The following is a 21,169-nucleotide window of genomic DNA, read 5'->3' as shown; positions in this document are numbered from 1 at the left end:
TAAGTTGTCAATGTGTGCAGATTTTGACTCATTTTAGATACGTGCTAACAGTGGTCAAAGGTAAATGCTGAATTATTTTAATCGTAGCTTTTTACAATGGGGCCCTTCAGAGATTAAATTTTCCTGCAATATGTACAATCAATTGGCCATCATCAAAATTTCAGATTCAGTATTCTCCAAAGACCAGAGAGGCTCATTTTTCATTCACTGAAGCCCTGGTCTCTGGACCCCAGACACGGCAGAGTGAGTCTGGGTGTGTACGAAGCACAGACTGCCCAGCTCAGCAGCCACAGCTCAGGACTGACTGACGTCCAGTTCATTTCTTCCAGATGTGACCCGGGATTTTCTGGCCCAGCTTGTGAGATGGCATCCCAGACGTTTCCCATGTTTATTTCTGAAAGCTTTGGCAGCTCCAGGCTTTCCTCCTACCACAACTTTTACTCTATCCGTGGTGCTGAAGTCAGCTTTGGTTGTGGTGTCTTAGCCAGTGGTAAGGCCCTGGTTTTCAACAAAGATGGGAGGCGGCAGCTAATCACGTCCTTTCTGGACAGCTCCCAGTCCAGGTGAGTGCCCGTGGGCTGGAACACACAGAAAGCATGTGGGTGAGTTCGTATCAATTTTCAACTGTCCTCTTGCCTTTTACCTGATGGATATATGTTCTATCTTTAGGCTGGAAGGATGCTTAGTGTATTTAGAATTAATTTGCTCTAGTTTTTAATAAACTAGAAGACTCACCAATGACTTTGAGTTACTAATGACTGACAGCTTTTTACAAAATACGAGATGTTCACATCAAAACTGTGTTCTTAAGCCAAAGGCTGGTTAATTATTCATGTAGTTTATTCATTTGACAGCTTGCAGGAACTGATTAGATTTACTCTGCACCATCCCTTCCCTCAGTGCCTGCCTGATAAATAATGCAGGAAAAGAATGATTGGCATTTTAAGTGTGTATACACAAGTACAAATAGGCATGAAAGTCGTTTTGTTTTGTGGATATGTCTATATATAAACTACATGCACATCTCCTACACTTACTTATTCACTTACATTTCATAAAACGGTGACTGTAAACCTACAGCTTTTGAGAGGTGATTTAAAAGCGTTGAAGTTTATCAGTAAGAATGTGAATGCACTGACTGATTCCGAGTGACTTGTGTCCAGGTTTCTGCAGTTCACACTGCGGATGGGGAGCAGGTCTGTTCTGAGCTCGTGCAGGGCCCCCGATCAGCCTGGGGAAGGAGTTTTGCTGCATTATTCGTATGACAATGGGATAACGTGGAAACTCCTGGAGCACTATTCCTATCTCAGCTATCACGAGCCCAGGTATGTGAGAACACATTGACAACGATGGGCAGGGTAGTGTTTCCATCCTGGGTGAATCACACCTTAATTCTACAAATTGTGTAAGATTCCATGTATTCTTCTATTGTAATGAACAATTGATAAACAATATGTTTTAATATGTGTGTACCACTGATTTCAATACTTCAAAGAAATATGTTCTTATGTTTTGAAATGTGCATCTAAGGAAAATTACTTTGATGTTTAGGAAAGAATATTGTTAACTATAGTGTAAACTAGTAGAGATAATTTTATATGACATTTATTTACAAATACTATTAAATATTTGAAACATTGTTATAATAAATTACATATAAAAATTATAATAATTCATTAAATCTTATAACCAATGTATTTTAAGTTTTTCCACACAGCAAAATTAAATAGTAAGCACAAATAAATTTTCCTGGCATGTACAATAGGGTATATGAAGATATAAATAAAATCCTTTCCTCCGGCCACTTCTATTCCATCCTTCAGGGATGACAGAGTGGCATCCACAGATGTTTCAGAGACACTCTGCTGTGGTAGAACCCCCAGGGCTCCTTTGTGAAAGCCCTTTAGAAAAAGTGAAGGGAGAGAAGGAGGGAAGATCTCAAAATAAGGTATCAGCCATCAGAGGTGAGCACTGTGTCTCTCCCACAGTCTCATGCACGGAGAATGTCTCCCACGGTCGTGTGTGGAGAGTGTCTCTCATAGTCATGCGTGGAGAGTGCCTCCCGCGGTCGTGCATGGAGAGTGTCTCCCACAGTCATGCGTGGAGAGTGACTCCCACGGTCGTGCGTGGAGAGTGTCTCCCGTGGTCATGAACGGAGAGTGGGAGAGTGTCTCCCACGGCCGTGCACCGAGAGTGTCTCCCACAGTCATGCGTGGAGAGTGTCTCCCACAGTCATGCACGGAGAGTGTCTCCCGCGGCCCTGCGTGGAAAGTGTCTCCCGTGGCGGTGCGTGGAGATTGTCTCCCGCGGCCGTGCGTGGAGAGAGAGCTCACACTGCCTCCCTTCTGGGAGGCACCTTTACCCTGGAATATGAGTAGATGGGCTTCTATCCCTCGGGTTTACCCTGGCACCACAGACAGACAATGCATGTTACATGTTTTATTATTTTTCCTGGGGCCACTCCCAATTTCAACCATTTGCAAATAGGAGAACTTTGTACATAATAATGAAGCAGCATGTAACAGAGGCAATCACTCACTATTTTGACCTAAACTTTACACACCACAACAAATTTTAAATGTCCCAGCTGTGGATATTTTCTTTGTACATGTAAAAGTATCCCACAGAGATACACAAGCCCTATCGAAATGTTTTAGAGACTTTCCATACTTAATAGGAACCAACAAATTAAATTTAAAAGCTGATGAAATCATGAAGAAAATATTATCATCCTCAGTGAACTTGGCTAATTCCCAACCTTTTTCTACAAGGATGGACAGCTTCAAAATTCAGTAATCAATCTATATAATGAAATGACATTAATCTTTGTTGATGTGAAAAAAGGCATACTGAATATGCTACCGCAAAGCTGTGTTTAATCTTGCCTACCATTGTTAGGAAGGTGTATATCGTCTGAGCAGTTGAGATCAGAGTAAAGGTTTCCTTTTTTCAGGACAATGTGGTAGTTCCAGCAAAACGCTCATTTTCCACATATGCACATCTGACCACAGACAGACGCTTCCTCCCTCTCTTTCTCCTCACAAATTGTAATAAAGGCTGACATGGCAGAAGTAGAATTTGATGTGTTCCAGGTGCTAAATTATATTCTTCATAATAAATAATACAAACCCATGAAAATTAAATATATCTGATGCCTGAAGCCATTTAGTCTGTTTTATTCAGTATAAATAGCTCCTGTAAAGTGCTCTGAATTCTATATTATTTCTTAATGCCACAGTTGTTCAGAAATGAGCCATCTGTCTTCTGACTGGGTCACCACTATTGCTAAAGGACAGTTTCAAAATTTTTGTCTGTGATTCATTAAAAAAAAAGAACTGTTTATGTATAAAATCTGAAATTTCCTAATATGTCTAATCTGAATGAATGTCTTATAAATTAGTTGGTACTTTTATTAGGATAAAATATTATAATTCTGTTGAACCTTAAATTTGTTTCACTGTTTTTTCTTATTTATAAGTGTTCCTGTATTCTATTATTACTTAAAAAATCAAATCTTGGTAAAATGTTATGCCTTGATCATTTATTATGTTTAATCCCTTATTTCAAGTTAAACAATTCTGTAACATATATAATTATCAAACCTTAAAAAATAATTTCATGACCAGTCAGTGATGATACATGTCTTTAATCCCAGCTCTCAGTAGGCATTGTCCGGAGTACCTCTGTGAATATGAGGCCAGATTGGTCTATGGAGCAAGTTCCAGGGTAGCCAAGGCTACACAGGAAACTCTATCTCAAAAAAACGAAAAAAAAAATCATGAAGGCTGAGGAGGCAACTCGGTGGATACAAGTCTGAATGCCTCAAACTCACAGAAAACCTGGTTGGCTCTGGCAGTGACTGCAATTTCAGTGCTTACAAGGGAAGGCTGAGAGACCTGGGTCAATCTGGCCAGACTAGCAGAACTCAATTCCAGGTGCAGCTAGACACCCACTCAACAAATAAAATGACAGCTGATCAATCAAGTAGGACACCCAACGTGAACTTCAGGTTTCCACACATGTGCACATACACACACACACACACACACACACGCACGCACACATGCACGCACGCACGCACACTGGCCTAAAAGAAAAAGGAAAAGGAAAAGAAAAAAATGATAAAAACCCCTACCCACAAAGGAATGATTGAAGCAAAAGGTTAACTTACGTCTCTGTATTCTCAACAAGTAGTATTCCAATCAAAGTTTCCCCAGCTATTCCAACCAGCCACTCTAATATGTAAAGAGCCAGGATGTTGTTAGAATCTCCCACCCTCTTGGCAGATGTCATGTGAAGTAGAAGGCCAAGGCTCAGGAACCAAGGCTTCTAGATCTGCAGCTCTGTGTTCACATCTCTGTAGGCATCCACTGGGGATGCATTGTGCACCAGGGGTCTGTGTGTCTACCATGTGTCAGCAACCGCTTTACATAATGACATACAGATGAAAGAACTACACAGAGGTTCCCAGCCCTAGCTATGAGCTGTTTTTATCCTAAGTTCACATGTGCAGATGCCAAGACACTTCAGACACATAAAGCAGGTTTCCCTTTAGTTGCAAAGCCATCAGTTATTAGGTGATAGCACAGGGACCCTGACCCAAGAGTCTAACTACAGACCAGGAATTGTAGCTCCTCTATTATAAAAATAATGATCTCTTAATGACTGTTGCATGCATATGCATAAAATATTCTAGTTTTAGCTATTTTAAACTCACATTTCTGTTCATCAGAGAGATTAACTGTATTTTACATCATTAAAATAGAAAGAAATTATAATTTTCTAATAATATGATGCTAATCAAATTAAATTGTTGAGTCAGTGCCTAATATTTGCATTATGAACCATTTGTACTATAGTTCAATTGTTTAGTTTCATTATGCATATTATGAAAAATATTCAGGCCCATATAATAAATATTATTAGAAAAATGAAAGTGAAAACTATCAAAAATACTTAACTACTTATATTAACTGTCATCTAATTAATTCAATTAATAGGAAGTTTATATGGTCATGGAAACTATTTTAAAACCATAAATATATTTAGATGTGTCTTTCTAGCTTTAGTTAAATTAATGTTTTCTTAAATTTATACTTCATGTTTCTATATTGATTTTCCATTATTTTTTAAAGATATACTTTCTTGTGTTTTGGAAACCCCCCAGTTGTGACTGTTTATATAATAAGTGGTGGTTCTCATACTCATCTCCCCATATATTCCTATATAAGCTGTTAAGGGAAAATAGTAGATAAATCACATTTCTAAGCTATAGTTTTAACAATTTTTGCATGAAAAGCAGTCTAATTTCTCAGTATAGCTCGTTTTGGACAAGGAAATTTTAAATACTTCAAAGTTATGTATATAGTCACTTGGCCTAAAAGTGAGTGAAGTTTTTCTTTTTCTCTTCACTCACTGAAAAACAAAAATCAAAAAGCAATGCTGCCAGAGCCTCCGGCACGCATCCCCTGCGAGCACCTCCGCTGGAGCTGAGCAGCGTGGATGGCGTTGAATGTTCCCTTTGCAATTCCTCTCACATCTCACCTTGCATGCGGACGTGAGCAGCATGGCACTGTGATTTACGGAGCTTTCACTACGGTGTCAGTGCAGGGGCAATTAAAGTGTGCTCCCTGCTGCTGTGAACGATAATTGCTCCTTGGAATTAGATATTATTCTTAATTTTCTTCACTTGTCAGATGCAGGTTTGTTGTCACATGGTTGAGACACAGCTACTGACCAGTGTCCATGATGGTAAACTCAGGGGAACATGCTGCCCTCTGCCTCACACCCGTAATGTGTAAAAAGCTACTCATAATCACCACTTTGCCACTGTGACAGCTGTTTACTGAGTTAGCTTCTTTGAGAGCCCATGAACGAAAACACAATCACATTTCTGATATGTTTAAAAGTCATTGTTGGAGAGGTGAGGCAAAACAGACATCTCAGAAGAATGTATATGATAGAATCATTTTTAGTGCCCATACTTCAGGGGAGGGAGGCAACTATCATGAGCAATTTCTTTAGTATATCCAAACTTGGATGTTAGAGTTTTAAATAATTTAATTTATTAAACTACTGACTTGGCTTGGAAGTGAAGTTTGTAGTATAACTATAACTTAAGACAGCAAGGTATCTGAATTTTAACTTTTTCTTCCTTTTAGAATAATCTCTGTGGAACTACCAGATGATGCGAGACAGTTTGGAATCCAGTTCAGATGGTGGCAGCCCTACCATTCTTCCCAAGGAGAAGATGTGTGGGCCATTGATGAGATTGTCGTGACCTCTGTCCTGTTCAACAGCATTAGTCTTGACTTCACCAATCTTGTGGAAGTCACTCAGTCTCTGGGATTCTACCTTGGGAATGTTCAGCCCTACTGTGGCCATGACTGGACGCTTTGGTAAGGATTCCTGTTACAGTTTGCATTTGTAAGCAGACTGCACGGAAGAACTTTTATTCCACTCGGCACTTAGCATGTTGAAAAGTATTGACTGAATATGGTATATTAAAAAGGTGGTACCGGCTCTGGAGACATGGCTCAGAGATTAAGAACTCTGGCTGCTCTTCCAGAGGTCCTGAGTTCAATTCCCAACACCCGCATGGTGCCTCACAACCATCTGTAATTGTGTCCCATGCCCTCTTCTCCTGTGCGGATATAGGTTATAGACAAAGCACTCATATACATAAAATACATAAATATTTAAAGTTGGTACTGTATTTATATCTTCATAATGAGGAAAAATATTCACATATTTGAATAAATGTAAATTTTCATTTTCATTTAAGGTTTTTGTCCCCAAAAATTGTATCTAAAGACAATCTTCAAAAAATACTAATAATTAAAGTGATCACCATATTATCCCTTCATTGAGACTATGATGATCACACTCTGTGTGAAATTACATTAGTGACTGGTTTATTAAAATTTTTAAGGAGTTGTATTTTCATGCTGTCATATGAAAGTTCAAGAAGCTCATCATCCTGATTTATTAACTTACATGTCCCTTTTAATCCCTTTTCTCAAACAATATTGGTTCATCTAGCTAGTGACACCAGTGGAGGTTCAGTGACCTTTCAATGGCCACTCACAGACTTAATTATATAACAACAGTAAGAAAATAATTTTAAGTATAGTTAGTACTTTAGTAACACCACTAACGATGACCAATGGTGACTAACAAGCATCAGGAGCTGGTGGCTTGGCAGGGAATCCCCACTGACCCTCAGGAGAGACTGCCTTAGAGCATGTCGAAGCAGCACATGACTCCCTGGTACCTGAGAGGTGGGAGCGTGGGTCAAGGTTAAGGTCATCCTCAGCTATACGAGGAGTCTCAGGCCAGTCTAGGCTACTCGAATAAGATGGGAGCAGGGGGGTCAGAGACAGACAGGTTACCTTCGGGAGTTTGAGAAGGCGGATATGATGTGTCTCACTGACTGGAAAGTGGGAAAACAAGGAAATACCAGTCGTGTGGGAATCCGCAGGATGAGAAACCCAGCTATGGGAAATTCTGTGGGAAAAGGAGCCACGACAAAGGTGACTGGGGCATGCTCAGGGATCAGAAGGCGGGGCAGTGGTGGTGGAGCCCACACACGTGTCGAGAATGGAAGCCAAGATATGTTAGGAGACACTGTAGTGTCTTCTGTGCCCAAAAGATTCCAACACTAAGACTTGAGTCTAAATGATCTCACCACATCCTTCACCATTGCTCCCACTGTCCCTCTCTAGATCCTTTTTAAACTATAAGCATGACCAAGGAATAACTTCCTAGGAGACTTTTAATTTCTACTGAGTCGTGATCAGACCCATTTAACGTCCTCCAAATGAGTCATGCTGAAAGCTAATCGTTGCTGTTGCCTCCAGGGTGTGTATCATAAATGACCCATCAGGAACCTTATCATAATTAGAGGTAAATTTTACACACCATCGCACAGAAAATTACCTATGATTGGAACTGTGCATGTACAGTCACATCTCACACACAGCAGGCTAAGATTCGAGCACTGAAATGACAGCTAATGGGTTGGAAGTGCAGCTGGTCACTTTTGCTACAAGCATGGCAGACTAAACACGATGAGATTTCTACTCAGACTACTAGAGACAGTTACACCATGTGTTCTACTTGATAGCCTCAGGTGTGTGTGTGTGTGTTTCTCATTCCTAAACCTATAGCTCCAAAAACTCAACTCAAGTAAAAGAGGAAAAGTAAACAAGAAGATATGAGATACAGACTAAAATGAGATTTATTAGAATTCTATGCTTCTGACGTTGAGTGGCCTGAATAGCAGTGATTCAGACTGGTCATGTGCCATAAATCACATCTCACAAGACTGTGTGCTAAGATTTTTTTCAGCCTGTAGCTATAACAAAGAGTCATCTCATGAATGCAGGTCCTGTATCATGTTTATTTTCATAAATAGTTAACATCTGCTCAAACTCCAAAGTTGCTGAGCATTTTAAATTACATTTGAGTTGAATGCAAGATAGCCACAGTTTAGTTTGTGTGCTTTGATCGAATTCTGTGAACAATACTTTTCACACAAATCTGATAAATATTCTTAACTCACCACTCCTTTAATTTGAGGGATTCATTTACTTTATGAAAATACAATCACAGTAATTCTAGAAAACCAGAAGAAAATATAAATGGTTATGCCATCCCCCAGAGCAGCCCTGTAGGAGTTGTATTCACAGCAGCGTGTGAGTAATCCGACTTGACTTCCTCATCTGCTCTAGAACAGACAGGGGTTGTCCTGGTTATGAGACATCAGAGGAGATGCTCGGGCAGTGATAATGAGACTAGAGAAACACATTAACCATTTTTAAAGGACATGAAAACTGCTTACTTCTCATTAGATTGAAGCAACATGGAAGATTCAAACTGCTCTCATTTTCTTAGTCAGTGAGTTAGAATAAAACTCTTTTTAATGACACTGTTTCTCTCTTCTACAATGAGGAAGACATTGTCTAAAGTTGAATGCAAACTTGTTTGGCAGTGTTTTTCAAAAACTTGTGTTACAATATAGAAATTTAAAAGATGATATTGAAAACTATGTATTATCCTCCCCTTTCCAGTCCTTAACAGGAACAATCTTTTTTTTTTCATGTAGCATCTTTTGAGCATGTTACCTTATTAAATAAAAATTTCTTTTAATGTATTTTTGAAAGCATGGCCTGTACCCCACAATGACCTTGTTTCTCTCGAGGGAAATGTAGACATGGTCGGTATTAAAAGACTAGAATTAATGATTGTTGGCTCTTCCCAGCTGTGTGTTCATTTGCTTCTCATTTTAGACTTGTGGCTTTCCATGATCATGAATTACTGTTACCAAGGCTATTCTCCAGGGAAAGCTGGGGCAATTGCTTTTTCATTAGAACTATAGTTAATATGCTGTAACTGACTTAGAGCACACCATTCTAAAGAACTTTTTTTCAGTGGGGAAAGTAATTGTTTCTAATTCTTGGCAAATGCTTTCCTTCTATAAATTAAATCAGAATCCATATCTGCTTTAGTTTTTTAAAGTAATTTTTAAATCTCTTATACATTTTTAATCGTCTTTATTTGAAATAGAATCACGTCACTTTCACCATCCCCCCTCTTCCTTCCAGCCCCTCCAAGTTCCTCTCAAACCCTTCTCATGACCTCGTTGAAGTTGATAGCCTCTTTTTTATTATTATGTTTACTTAGATTCATGCATGTATGCCTAGGTACAAATATATAAATATAGACTGCTGGATATATATATATATATTTCCAAGGCTGACCACTCTACATTGGACACCTATAAAGAGGCTCATCCCTGGAAAAGCTAATTCTCCTCTCCAAGGAATCATTGATTGCCTGGAGATTTTAGTTTAGGAGGCGACCCCATGAAAATCTCCCCCTACCACCTTAGCATTTCCATTAATATTGACATTGCTCTGGTCCTATTTATGAAGACGTTCCTAGGGGAGGCTGTTCTACAGCAAACGTCCTAGTGTACTAGTTCTTACAGTCCTCTGCCCCTCTTCCATGGTGTTCCCTGTGCTACAGATGCAGGAGCTGTAGATGTATCTGTTGGAGCTGGACTCCCCATGACCTGTTGATCTCTGCATTGTGTAGTTGTAGTTCCCCATGATAGTCTCCATTTGCTGTGGAGGATTCTTTGAAGAATGGTGCTTACTCCACTTATCTTTGGGTGTGAGGATAGGATTTACACTTAGGATACAGTAAGGAATTATTCCACTCTAGCAAAGTGTTGGTAATAGATTCTTTTGTAAAGTCCATGATCGCACTAGCCCCAAAAAGCTGGCTAGGTTTCTGGTCCCAGGCATAATGTCCCTCCTGTTGAGCGGCTCTTAAATCCAACTAGACAGCTGTTGGTTGCCACTGGCATTTGATTGGCACTCATGCAGTTTTATGTGTATCTTACCACCTTGTCATTTCTGTGGTCCCTAGGTGTTGCAGTTGGGTAGAACTGTTTGTTTCCATCCTTTTTCAGCTTGAGTATTATTTTCTGGAACCGTGGTAGTTAGAAAACAGAAAAGAACCTTCAGGTCAGATCCAACTTGAGTCATCTGAGGCCTGTGTCACAGGGACACACCCTCAACCCCTGAGAAGCAACCAAGACCTACATAGTTAATCTATGCTGTTAGAGAAGTCTCATGAACTACCCCTGACAAACCATTTAAGGGAGGTGGTTGCATGATACTGGAGTTTTTTTAGACTGTGGTTCTTGTGGGGAACACTGTACACACACACACACACACACAAAATTGTGTACAAAATAATATGATTCCTTGAGACTTTATCAAATGACTTTGCCCCCCTTTCCTTCTGTACTGACTTCCCTCCCCTTCCCCAGTTTGAACCCCCCTTCATTCCATTTCCCACTTCCTATCACCTGCACCCTACTGTTCCCCTCCCAAGGCACCCCGGCTATAGTCCCTTTATACTTGGCTGTTCTCTGTTCTCTGTGGTTATTCCACGTTATATATTCATGTCTGAGGATTCAGAGCTAGCAACCACAGACGGGAGAGAGCATGCAGCATTTGTCTTTCTGAGTCTAGGTTACCCCGGTCAATGTGCACGCCTTAGGGTCACAGTGGAATCAGCTGAGGTTTACAAAGACTGTACCTGACTAATACAATTATTAATAATATCAAAGGCTCCTAGCATCCCTTTAGACCCTGGGTCATGTGGCTGATCAAGTTGTGCAGCCCCCGGCTCTGCTCGCCGCCTCTCACTCAGTCAGTCCAATGTTTCTTCAGCATGCCAAGCTCCTTTCTCTCTCTGCACATCTGCATGGCCCAGTTTGGGCCCCACGCCAGGCCACCAAGCTTTGTCCAAGCCTGGCAAAATGTCTATCACCTCTAACACAAATTGCCAAAACGGAAAGTCTGCAAACACATTATGCCAACTTCATTAATTTCTAAACTTAATAAGATTTTGTGATATTGGAAATAATATTACAGGATGTATTCCTGAATAGGCTGAGAAATTATAGCTAAATGTCCACTAAATTACCTGTAGCCAAAGAAAATTCAAAAGCAAAATTATAAAAATAACTCTGAAGAGGCTTTGCAACTAAAAGTGTTTATTTGATGTGAGATGTGTGTGTTTTTTTATATGGCTGCTATGATGTGGGATGGAGCTGGCCCAATCGAGGGTATCAGAATCTCTCATAAGTGACTTTAATTGTGCACGCTCACACTTTCTGAAATGAAGTACATGGACAGGACAGAACTGGGAGTGAGTGGTGTCAAAGGATTAAATGTGGATCCAGCAAGTTCATGTCTGTGCAAATTGGCACTCAGATGCTGTGGTATAATAGTCAGAGACTTCTGGACATGAGTTGAAGTCCTGGGCAGAAGCTGAAGGGGCTGGTGTAATGAACATTCTCCCCGCCAGCCAGAGCCACATCAGTCCCAAATGAACAGGCAGGACACTATGTTAACTATGAAGCTGTTGGCCGTTTGCTATGGTTTCTCATTGGCTAGCTCTGACTTAATTGTTAACCCATAACTGCCAATCTGAGTATTTCCACATGGTCCTCTCTTGCTGGAGAAAGGGTCCAGACCTCTTACACCTCTGGCATCACTACATGGTGACTGACTGTGCCTCTGTTTCCCAGAATCCTCCTCAACTCCTAGCCCCACCTATCTTGCTTCTCTATTGGCCCACAGTGCTTTATTTATCAACCAATAAGACAACATATACACAGAAGGACTAACCCCATCAGGCTGGAAATAACCGAAGCTACTTGATCACTTTCATTCATCAAATGTCAGGGAAATGCAGCAGCTGAAAGAACCTCGGTTCTTCTCTCTCTCTCTCTCTCTCTCTCTCTCTCTCTCTCTCTCTCTCTCTCTCTCTCTCTCTCTCTCTCTCACACACACACACACGCACACACTCGTACATACTCACATGCATACTTTCAAACACACTCACATACATACCTCATACACTCACATAATACTCTCACACACACTCATACACACTCACCCACATACTCTCATACACACTCACACACATATACTTACACACTTGTACACAGTCACATACTGTCTCACACACTCATACACACTCACACACATACTCACTCTCACACTCCTACATACTCACACACATATACTCTCACATACTCTCTTTCACACTCACAATACTCACTCTCACACACTTGTACACACTCACATACTCTCTCACACACTCATACATACTCACACACATACTCACTCTCACACTCATACACACTCACACAATATACTCCCACATACACTCTTTCACACTCACAATACTCTCACACATTTGTACACACTCACTCACATACACATACACTCATACATACTCACATACATACTCTCTCTCACACACACACACACACACGCACATGCGCACACGTGGGTTAGAAGGAATAACCTGTCCTCTGTCCCTCAGACATCTCCTCTCTGGGAACAAAATCTGTCACTCCAATTGGTGAACACTTCTTTCAGAAAATGCTGTGAGATGTGGGGAAAAAGCCTCACAGACTAAAACTTGACCATGGACTTCAGAACTGTTTTATACCAACAAGTGTTTGTAGCTTTTAGAGTGACTAAGATTATCTCCTGGCATCTAGAAGTTGGGTGAATTGACCTCAGCACACGAGAGGGTGAGTGGGCTGCCAATGGAATAATTGAAGGAGGCAGGAAGAGTCACTCCCTGTGGCTCCAATCAGTCTTCCCTTACATGTACATCTTCAGTGTCTGCTGTAAGCTCATATAACCTGGTTATAAAAAGTGTTCATGTGACCATACCCACTCTACGCTGACTGACAGCCTCTCTCTGGAGTCCCATCCCCCGTCCTTCTATCTTCTGTAATCCAAGGTTACCCAGTCCTTCCGGGGAAAGGGGTGACTGCTAAATCTTATGCTCAGTTTTTTTCTCAAAGAGAAGTCCTTCACCATCAAAAACAGCAGCCAAGTAGCCTGATTTATGTTTTTTATTGTCCAAAGAGAGTGTCTAGCTTAGTGTATAATTCTGTTCCTGACTTCAAGAACTATATAGAAATTTCTACACTGAGAAAATGCTCATAGGAATGAAGAAACTGCAGAATAGAAATTTTATTTACTTCATTTTGGAATGGTAAAGATAAGAAAAGAGAAGCAGGTGGTAGGGACAAAGGACCTAAAAGCAGCCTGAAGCAGGTGTAAGAACACGTGCACCCAAAATAGCTTTAATTGCCAGCATAACCCTGAAATCTCAACAGACAAACAAGGAGGGCGAGTTAGCCACTTAGAAACCCACAGACTTTGCAAAAAGCCCACTGAGTAAATGTGTGACAAATGCATCTTTTGAAGAAATTCCAGGTTTGCTGTAATAAAATCAGCTCATGTCAAAAAGGAATATGATATTCAGAAATACCCTGCTTAGATAGCAAGCCTGGCTGGGTGACTGTGGTGAAGAAACCAGAAGAATTAACAAACCTGTTAATTGCATGAATCTGGCGTCTTCAGCCAACACGTTTAACACTCAATGTTAAAAGTAACATAGCAGGAGATGCTGCACCTCTTCTGGGCCTTAAACACAAGTGAGCTGCGAACTTCTCAAGGAAGTGATGTGTTGATTAGAGCTGAAAGAGCAGAACCTTCGTGACCCTTATGTCACAATCTTCAGAGAAGCTAGAGATGTAACAGAGGCACCTTGGTGGGAAGGGGGAAACCCACCAGAAAATAAAGACAAAAAGGTCGCCACACAGAATGGACCACAGAGAGATGGGTGTAATGCAAAACTTCTCAGAATTACGAAGGAAATTTACCATTTCCACATTTCAGTATGGTTTTAATGCCAATGCTTTGCTTTCTAACTCAGAGTCTCTCTCTCTCTCTCTCTCTCTCTCTCTCACACACACACACACACACACACACACACACACGGCAGATGAAGACTGAGATAAAATATAAAGAGGTAACAAACAGGCAAAGTGTTTGAAAATTATGTTCTACAAATAAAAAGTGTGCCTGTTTCAAGTGCTCACTGAGCATTTGAAAAGCTGATTATGAACTAGGATCAGAGGCAATCTCAACAGACACCAGTAATACATGACACAAGAAGCAGGGACCATAGGATTAAATGTTCTGCTGCTTATAATATTTATACTTGTGTTTATAGGAGAAAAAAACAAATGCTGCACATAGAAACTAATAATAGCAAGCTAGAAGCAGAATGGTACTGCTAACGTATCTGTCATACCATCCTCAGTTACATATCTATAACATATCTGTAGCATAATAGTAACATATGCTAACATACCATTCATCCTCAGTGTGTGGTAGAAGCTAACATATCTGTACCATAATAGTAACATATGTTATCATTCCATACATCCTCAGTGTGTGGAGAACTCTTTCAAATCAGCAAGGAAAAGCATAACTCTACTTCTGAGACATGGAAAAGTACACAAAAACTACTGTGCCCTCTACAAAAATACAGATATCTTTTTAAATGTCCCAACTAATCAAAACTACAGATAGACAACAGACATAAAGTAGCTATGATGAAAACTATTGTCAGTCCTATGATGGCACAGTCACCACCAGTCATTACTAATGGAGGACAGCCTGGAAGTGTGAGTTGCTTTAGTAAAAGGTTCTAATTCTAGGAATCTGTCCTGGGGAACTATGGACAAGTGCCCAGAGTCTCACACAAACGCATACTATATAAGCACTGGTTATAATGGTTAAAAAATGGAAATGCTTCCCCAAAATTCCATACATAGATGCTGACTGTCTTCACTGACAATGCCTTGTTGTGTTTTTTCCAATATAGGAGGATGATAATACCATCATTGTAAAAAGGAAAAGCCAAATCTATCAAAAATAAGTGCATGGGCGTGCAAAAGTCTAAGGCAAAAATTCTGGAAATATGTATGTCAAAATATAAACAGTGGTCACCTCCACACCACAGAATTGCAGACACTAAAGCTGCATGAGTACATCTGCTGTGCTATAACAATGCAGAAATGACATGAGAAATCAAATGCCAGTGTATTGCCTATGTGTCTAAGAAATTAAAATAATGTTACCATCTTCCCTCATGCTATAGTATTAGGAGTTCAGCCATATTGACTTTGTAAAGAAAACGTTGTCCTCAGCAGCTCAGTCCCTGGATGGCTCAGCTGTTCAGCACAGATTTGTTTCTCCCTTGCTTTGGCTGATGCATCTACATTTCAGATCGCCCACCCCCAGAGATGGAAAATGCACTCCGAAAATAAACAAAGTGACTTCATTCAAGACTCACCAAAACCCTGTCTGAGCTCTTAGGTTATGAATTGAAACAACTGTAGTTTGGTAAAACCTTCCTGTCCCCACAGACGAAGTCCTCATTCTCACACAGGCATGCCATGCTGGAAAGGGCTTACAGTAGATGGCTTTCTAGAGGACTCCTGCTAGCTTCTTACCAACTGTGTAGCCCTGGACAACTTGACCTCTCAGTTTTTCCCAGTTAAGGTTCCCAGATGGTCTTGACTCAAGGTCAGATGAGATGATCTAGCTCTTAGAAACCCAAAGCGTCCCACACAGATTGCTTTTGTGAGCTTCCAGAAAACCTGTGCATCTTTTGGGGCTGCTTAGGTGAGTGACATATGAGCTCCTTCCTTCCATCTACACATCCCCAACTATCCACAAGAGGCAAGGTGAGGAGAGGCAGAGGAGTTCTACCACAAAGAAAGCGTTGACCAGTGTGAGTCAAGTTACATTATGGTTATCTTGACAAGTGTCACAGAGCACCCGCAAGTCTTCCTGGCTGTGGAAATGCAGAGAGGTAACCCTGTCAGGTAGAGGGAGATATCTCCACAAAGAGAGGTAACCCTGTCAGGTAGAGGGAGATATCTCCACAAAGAGAGGTAACCCTGTCAGGTAGAGGGAGATACCCCAGTCTCTCACTAAATCTTCTAAGTAGATGCAGTCACTTTTGAAAGGGTGTTTATTTTGAGACACCCTCACAACATAATGAGTGAAGCCAAGCATCCTGGTTCCCAGTGCATTCCGTCTCCAGAATTTCTGCCAAGCGTGCTGATGTGGGCTATTCTTTACACTTCAGTGCTTGTAACAGAAGCAGCTCAGTTCAGTTTTGCTTTTATAAACCAATCTTGACTTCAGCACGCAGCAAAAAGGAGCTGTTCGGAAAATTAAAGGACTCAGCCCATCAAATTCTCTTCTTCCCAAACCCCAGCTGAAAAAGAGCACTGTGGAGAGAACAGCAAACCTGTACTCCCCGCTTTCCTCCAGTCTGGCTTGAGTCAGAAACAGTCACGTGGCTGTGAATGGGCTAGCGTTTAAAGCGTCCCATCTGTACTTTTCTCCTGTTGTTTGGTTTCCGAATGAGGCGCCAGGATAGATATAGTTCAGTACTGGGAAGTATGGCAGGTGTGTAGGTTAGAAATGCATTCTGTCCTAGGCTAGAACAGAAACAAGACTGACTGTCGCATAAGCAAAAGTAAAGACACTGATTTGTTCTTTACAACGAGCTTTCCCGGGACACACAGCCTAGACTGGGGAGCATGCGCAGTGCACGAGGCTGCCAGAGTTGGGTCACCCTCTACCTCTGTGTGGTACAGTCCCAGCAGGAAGGACTCCATCCACTGCGTGACGTCAAGGTTTCCACCGGATGAGAGCCTCCAGAGGAAGTCTGCAAGAGCAACAGGCAAAGGGCACCCAGCTCCATCTCTGGGAGGAGTTGAGGAAGAGGAAACCGTGATCAGAATATAGTCTAGGAAAAATATTTTCAATTAAAACAAAAAAGCTTGAAAGCCTAATAAGTAAATCTACCCCCAAAACTTTCTCTTGCTTCTGATGATGAGGACACAGTGGCGTACACAGTGTGGCCATTGCTGGAAGCAGGAGCAGAAGAAGGGGAGTGGCTAGCAGCTGCATCCACCCGCCCGCAAAGATCCTCCACAAGCCACTCGGGACACCTACTACAGCTGATAGGTGTAGGTGATAGGCAAGAATTTTGTTCTCAGTGCTTAATCATATACTTTCTAGCGTGTTTCTTTCTTGGTGTCTTAGCAACTTCTCAATCTCTGTCGGGTGTGTTTCACTCTTGACTAAGCCAAGGAACACAGTGTCTGTAATCACAGCACTTCCTCCTGTCTGTGCATGACATGAAGACCTTCTCAGAAGGGAGGAGTGTGAGAACGGTCTGGACTGCTCTCAGAAGTGATGGGGTCCTGCGTGCACATAGCAGAAGTGAGGTTTCAGAGGCTGTCACCTGTAGACCCCTGGGGTCCTGTGTGGCATTGCACATGGGTTTTCTCTGAAGAGGTCCAGAAGACAAGGTATCTTTTTAACACAAAAACAATTTAAATGCAACCTCGTTGTCTGTCTAATAACCTGCAACCTTAATGCTAATACCAAAACAACCCATAAAGCTAAACCAGTACTTAATTTTCACAGAAGGAACAAATTTAAGTTGGAAAATCTTCTTTTAAGACCATGGGAGCGATATGGATAAGTTTGTACATATATGGCTCATTACTGTTTCTGTTCTGTCTTTTATTTTGCCAGAATTACTAAAAACTTAATTTGAATATTTACACTTTCAGGATTACATGTTATATGTTCTGACATGTAAAGAAGTCATGGTTTTATGTTTGCCACATCACAATATCACTATTATAACTGAAAGCTCATGTTTTATAAAGTGGCTGTGAGAAAACTTCTAGCTGCAATGCGTCCCTCAATCTTAGAATAATACAAAAGCAAGGGTTTTGAGCCCAGCAACGCTGATTTCTCATTAAGACTTTACCAATTACTATCATTTACTGCTTCCTTAGCCATTGAAAGAAATAATTCCCCACTCCACAGCATTACTGTAAGCTTGGATCTAAGGAAGATAATGTGATCCTTGTGCAAAGCCCAGTCCTAGGACTGGGCTGAGACTCAACATATGATAAGCACTATTGTTAATGATGAGCAAGTTGTAGCATTTTCTGTTTCTTAGCTACATTTACAAGGTCATTGGGAGTGACTATGACTTCTACTGAACTTTCTACTAAACTAGAACTTAAGCCTTTTCGGTTGTCTTCCCATAGTCATCATTCAAGTGAAAAGGCTTAATTTAAAACTGATAAGCAGTAATTATTCATTGTTTGAAAAAGTTTATATTTTATAACCTTGATTCTATTATAAACTTACAGATGGCAATAGTCTATTTATTAAATGCTGCCTTTGGAGGAGGCGGACGCATACTCTTGTGTATATGTGCAGACGGAAGGCAGAGGTCAACCTTGGCTATCCTTCCTCCAGAGCTACCCACCCTGATTTCTGAGACAAGGTCTCTCTGAGGTCTGGGCTGACTAATGAGACTAGGACAGCTAGTCGAGGGGACTGAGACCTACCTATCCCCACGTCCTCCACACATCACCACACCTGCTCTGCACATGGGTGCTGGAGGTCACGATTAGGTCCTCAAACTTGTATAGCAAGCACTTCGTCCTAAGTGATCGCCCTAGAACCCCATGTTAAAAATAACATTTTAGTCTCTAATAGGATCAAGTCACAGTAGCTGCTCAGTGTTTCCTGGATTCCACAGAGGGTCATTAATGAAGTATGTTAAATGAATCAGATATTCCACAGGACTTTACATTAGTGCCTTTGGACACATCAACTATGCCTGTCACTACTTGAGGGGATTGGTGAACGGCATCGGGGCTGCTTCTGAAAGTGTGCTGGTGGATAATCCAAGTGCAGCTGACACTAGTCTGACTTACACTGACCCAGGAAACTGAAGTGTAAACGTGTCCATAGTTTAATCCTGGATTGCAAATCCCTTGAGGCTTTTTCTTTTCTAAAAATGGAAATGCTTGTCTATTCCCAAACTTCTTGCCTCTAGATTTACAGAGTGCCCTCATCTGAGAACAAAAGTGAGAATTAGACTGACTTTGTACACAAGATTAAAAATGTGTACAACATTTTCAGTATTGAATTTATGAGCATTAAAAATGTTTTGAAAATAAGCAAAAATAATTAGTAAATTGTCAAATATTGCACCACCACAGACATTCTAGTCAATGCCTTTATATAGTACTTTGTAGATAGTATTGAAACTTGATCATTTGTGGATAATATTAAAACTTGATCATTTGTGAATAGTATTGAAACTTGATCATAATATGCAATTTAATTTATTTTTATCATCTTCGTCAAGTGCTATTCCAGGTTACCTAAACTTTCCCATTTCCCTCTAATTAGGTTCTGGGATTGCTACCTACTAGTAATATAAGTAATTAATATTCACCATGTTTTATAAAGTTTTCTTTGCATTTAGAATTGTTTCATTGAGCTAGATTCCAGCTGCCAAAATTAATGAGTAATATATGAGTCCACAATTTTAGATACATCTGGCAAACTGTATGTATTAACATTTTTGAGGGTTGTCTTTGTTTTAAATTTAATTTGTTAGACTTACTGAAATCCCTTGTTAAAGTTTAAATGAGTAAATGAGTTTGGGAATACAGAATGGCAACTCAGTCCTCCGATACATCGCTCTGTAGAGGTAACTGATTTCCACCTTGTTTCTTTCAGTTTTACGGGAGATTCTAAACTTGCCTCAAGCATGCGCTATGTGGAAACACAGTCCATGCAGATTGGAGCATCGTACATGATCCAGTTCAGCCTGGTGATGGGCTGTGGTCAGAAGTACACCCCTCACATGGACAACCAGGTGAAGTTGGAGTACTCAGCCAACCATGGCCTCACATGGCACCTTGTACAAGAAGTACGTGAGTTCTCTCTAACGCTCACAATTGCTACCTTCTTTCTTTAGTTGAAAAAAAACCAGTATTATACAACCTGGAATTGACATCGAGTTAGAAATGTCACAAAGAGAAGCCTCCCTGCACCCCAGCCCCAGTATCAGATACCAAAGAGCAACTGAAATGAAAGAAATAAGCATAGCCCAAGACTGGATACTCTTGGATAGTGTCTTGAATATTATTTCTCCAACTCCCTTCCTCTGAAAACATGGCTCTCTTCCCCTATGGCATGTTTCGATCTCTTCTTTTTCCCAGCCATGAGGAGACTTGGTAAGAAAAACAGTGCCTCCTGGCCTTAGAAACAAATAAGAGCTACAATCTAATTTTTTGTAATAAATTTACTTTACATATGACACACACCCCAATAGTCTGATAGTGCCATAAATGCAAAAATGTTATAACACAGGGTAAGTTTTATAAATGCTAATGATAATAGATTAAAATTAATCCTCATCATTCCTATTTGTGCTGAGAACTGAAAGATGCTTATTTGATGTTTGATATGATGATATCTCAGTTATGATTATTTCTGAAATGCTTTTAATGTCACAGAAGGAACAACTAAGATAGTCTTTATCTTTCTCTGAAGTCATGTTTTCTCACAGCAGGAGATGAAACATCTCAAGTAGGCAAAGGGAAGTTGAGCTTAACTTCTGCGTCTCTTTCAGGAATGCCTTCCCAGCATGCCAAGTTGCCAGGAATTTACATCTGCCAGCATTTACCATGCCAGTGAGTTCACACAATGGAGGAGAGTCATTGTTCTTCTTCCTCAGAAAACCTGGTAAGCAACGGTGTCCTAAATGTGGCCGTTCCTTCCATTTTGCCATTATCATGACTTGAGTGTGAAGATAAGCTCAGCAGCAGAACAGTAAAATGTTTTTCTCTCCATTCGGAGCCCAA

At 40.7% G+C, this 21,169-nt stretch overlaps 1 protein-coding gene across 5 annotated transcripts in view; it reads left to right on the top strand.

Moving 5' to 3' along the window:
* Nucleotides 1-21,169, top strand: part of Reln (reelin) — a 437,778-nt gene that overhangs the window by 296,316 nt on the left and 120,293 nt on the right. For all 5 annotated transcript variants that reach the window (XM_040735124.1, XM_040735123.1, XM_040735122.1 and 2 more), the window contains exons 18-22: nucleotides 330-563; nucleotides 1,164-1,325; nucleotides 6,162-6,398; nucleotides 20,040-20,232; nucleotides 20,938-21,050. In XM_040735124.1, coding sequence (XP_040591058.1) covers nucleotides 330-563; nucleotides 1,164-1,325; nucleotides 6,162-6,398; nucleotides 20,040-20,232; nucleotides 20,938-21,050 — 939 coding nt within the window. The remainder of the gene's footprint in view (nucleotides 1-329; nucleotides 564-1,163; nucleotides 1,326-6,161; nucleotides 6,399-20,039; nucleotides 20,233-20,937; nucleotides 21,051-21,169) is intronic.

This window comes from Mesocricetus auratus, unplaced genomic scaffold (genome assembly GCF_017639785.1).
Source record: "Mesocricetus auratus isolate SY011 unplaced genomic scaffold, BCM_Maur_2.0 Super-Scaffold_100043, whole genome shotgun sequence".
Lineage (NCBI taxonomy): Eukaryota > Metazoa > Chordata > Mammalia > Rodentia > Cricetidae > Mesocricetus > Mesocricetus auratus.
This window is presented reverse-complemented; position numbering and strand designations above follow the sequence as displayed.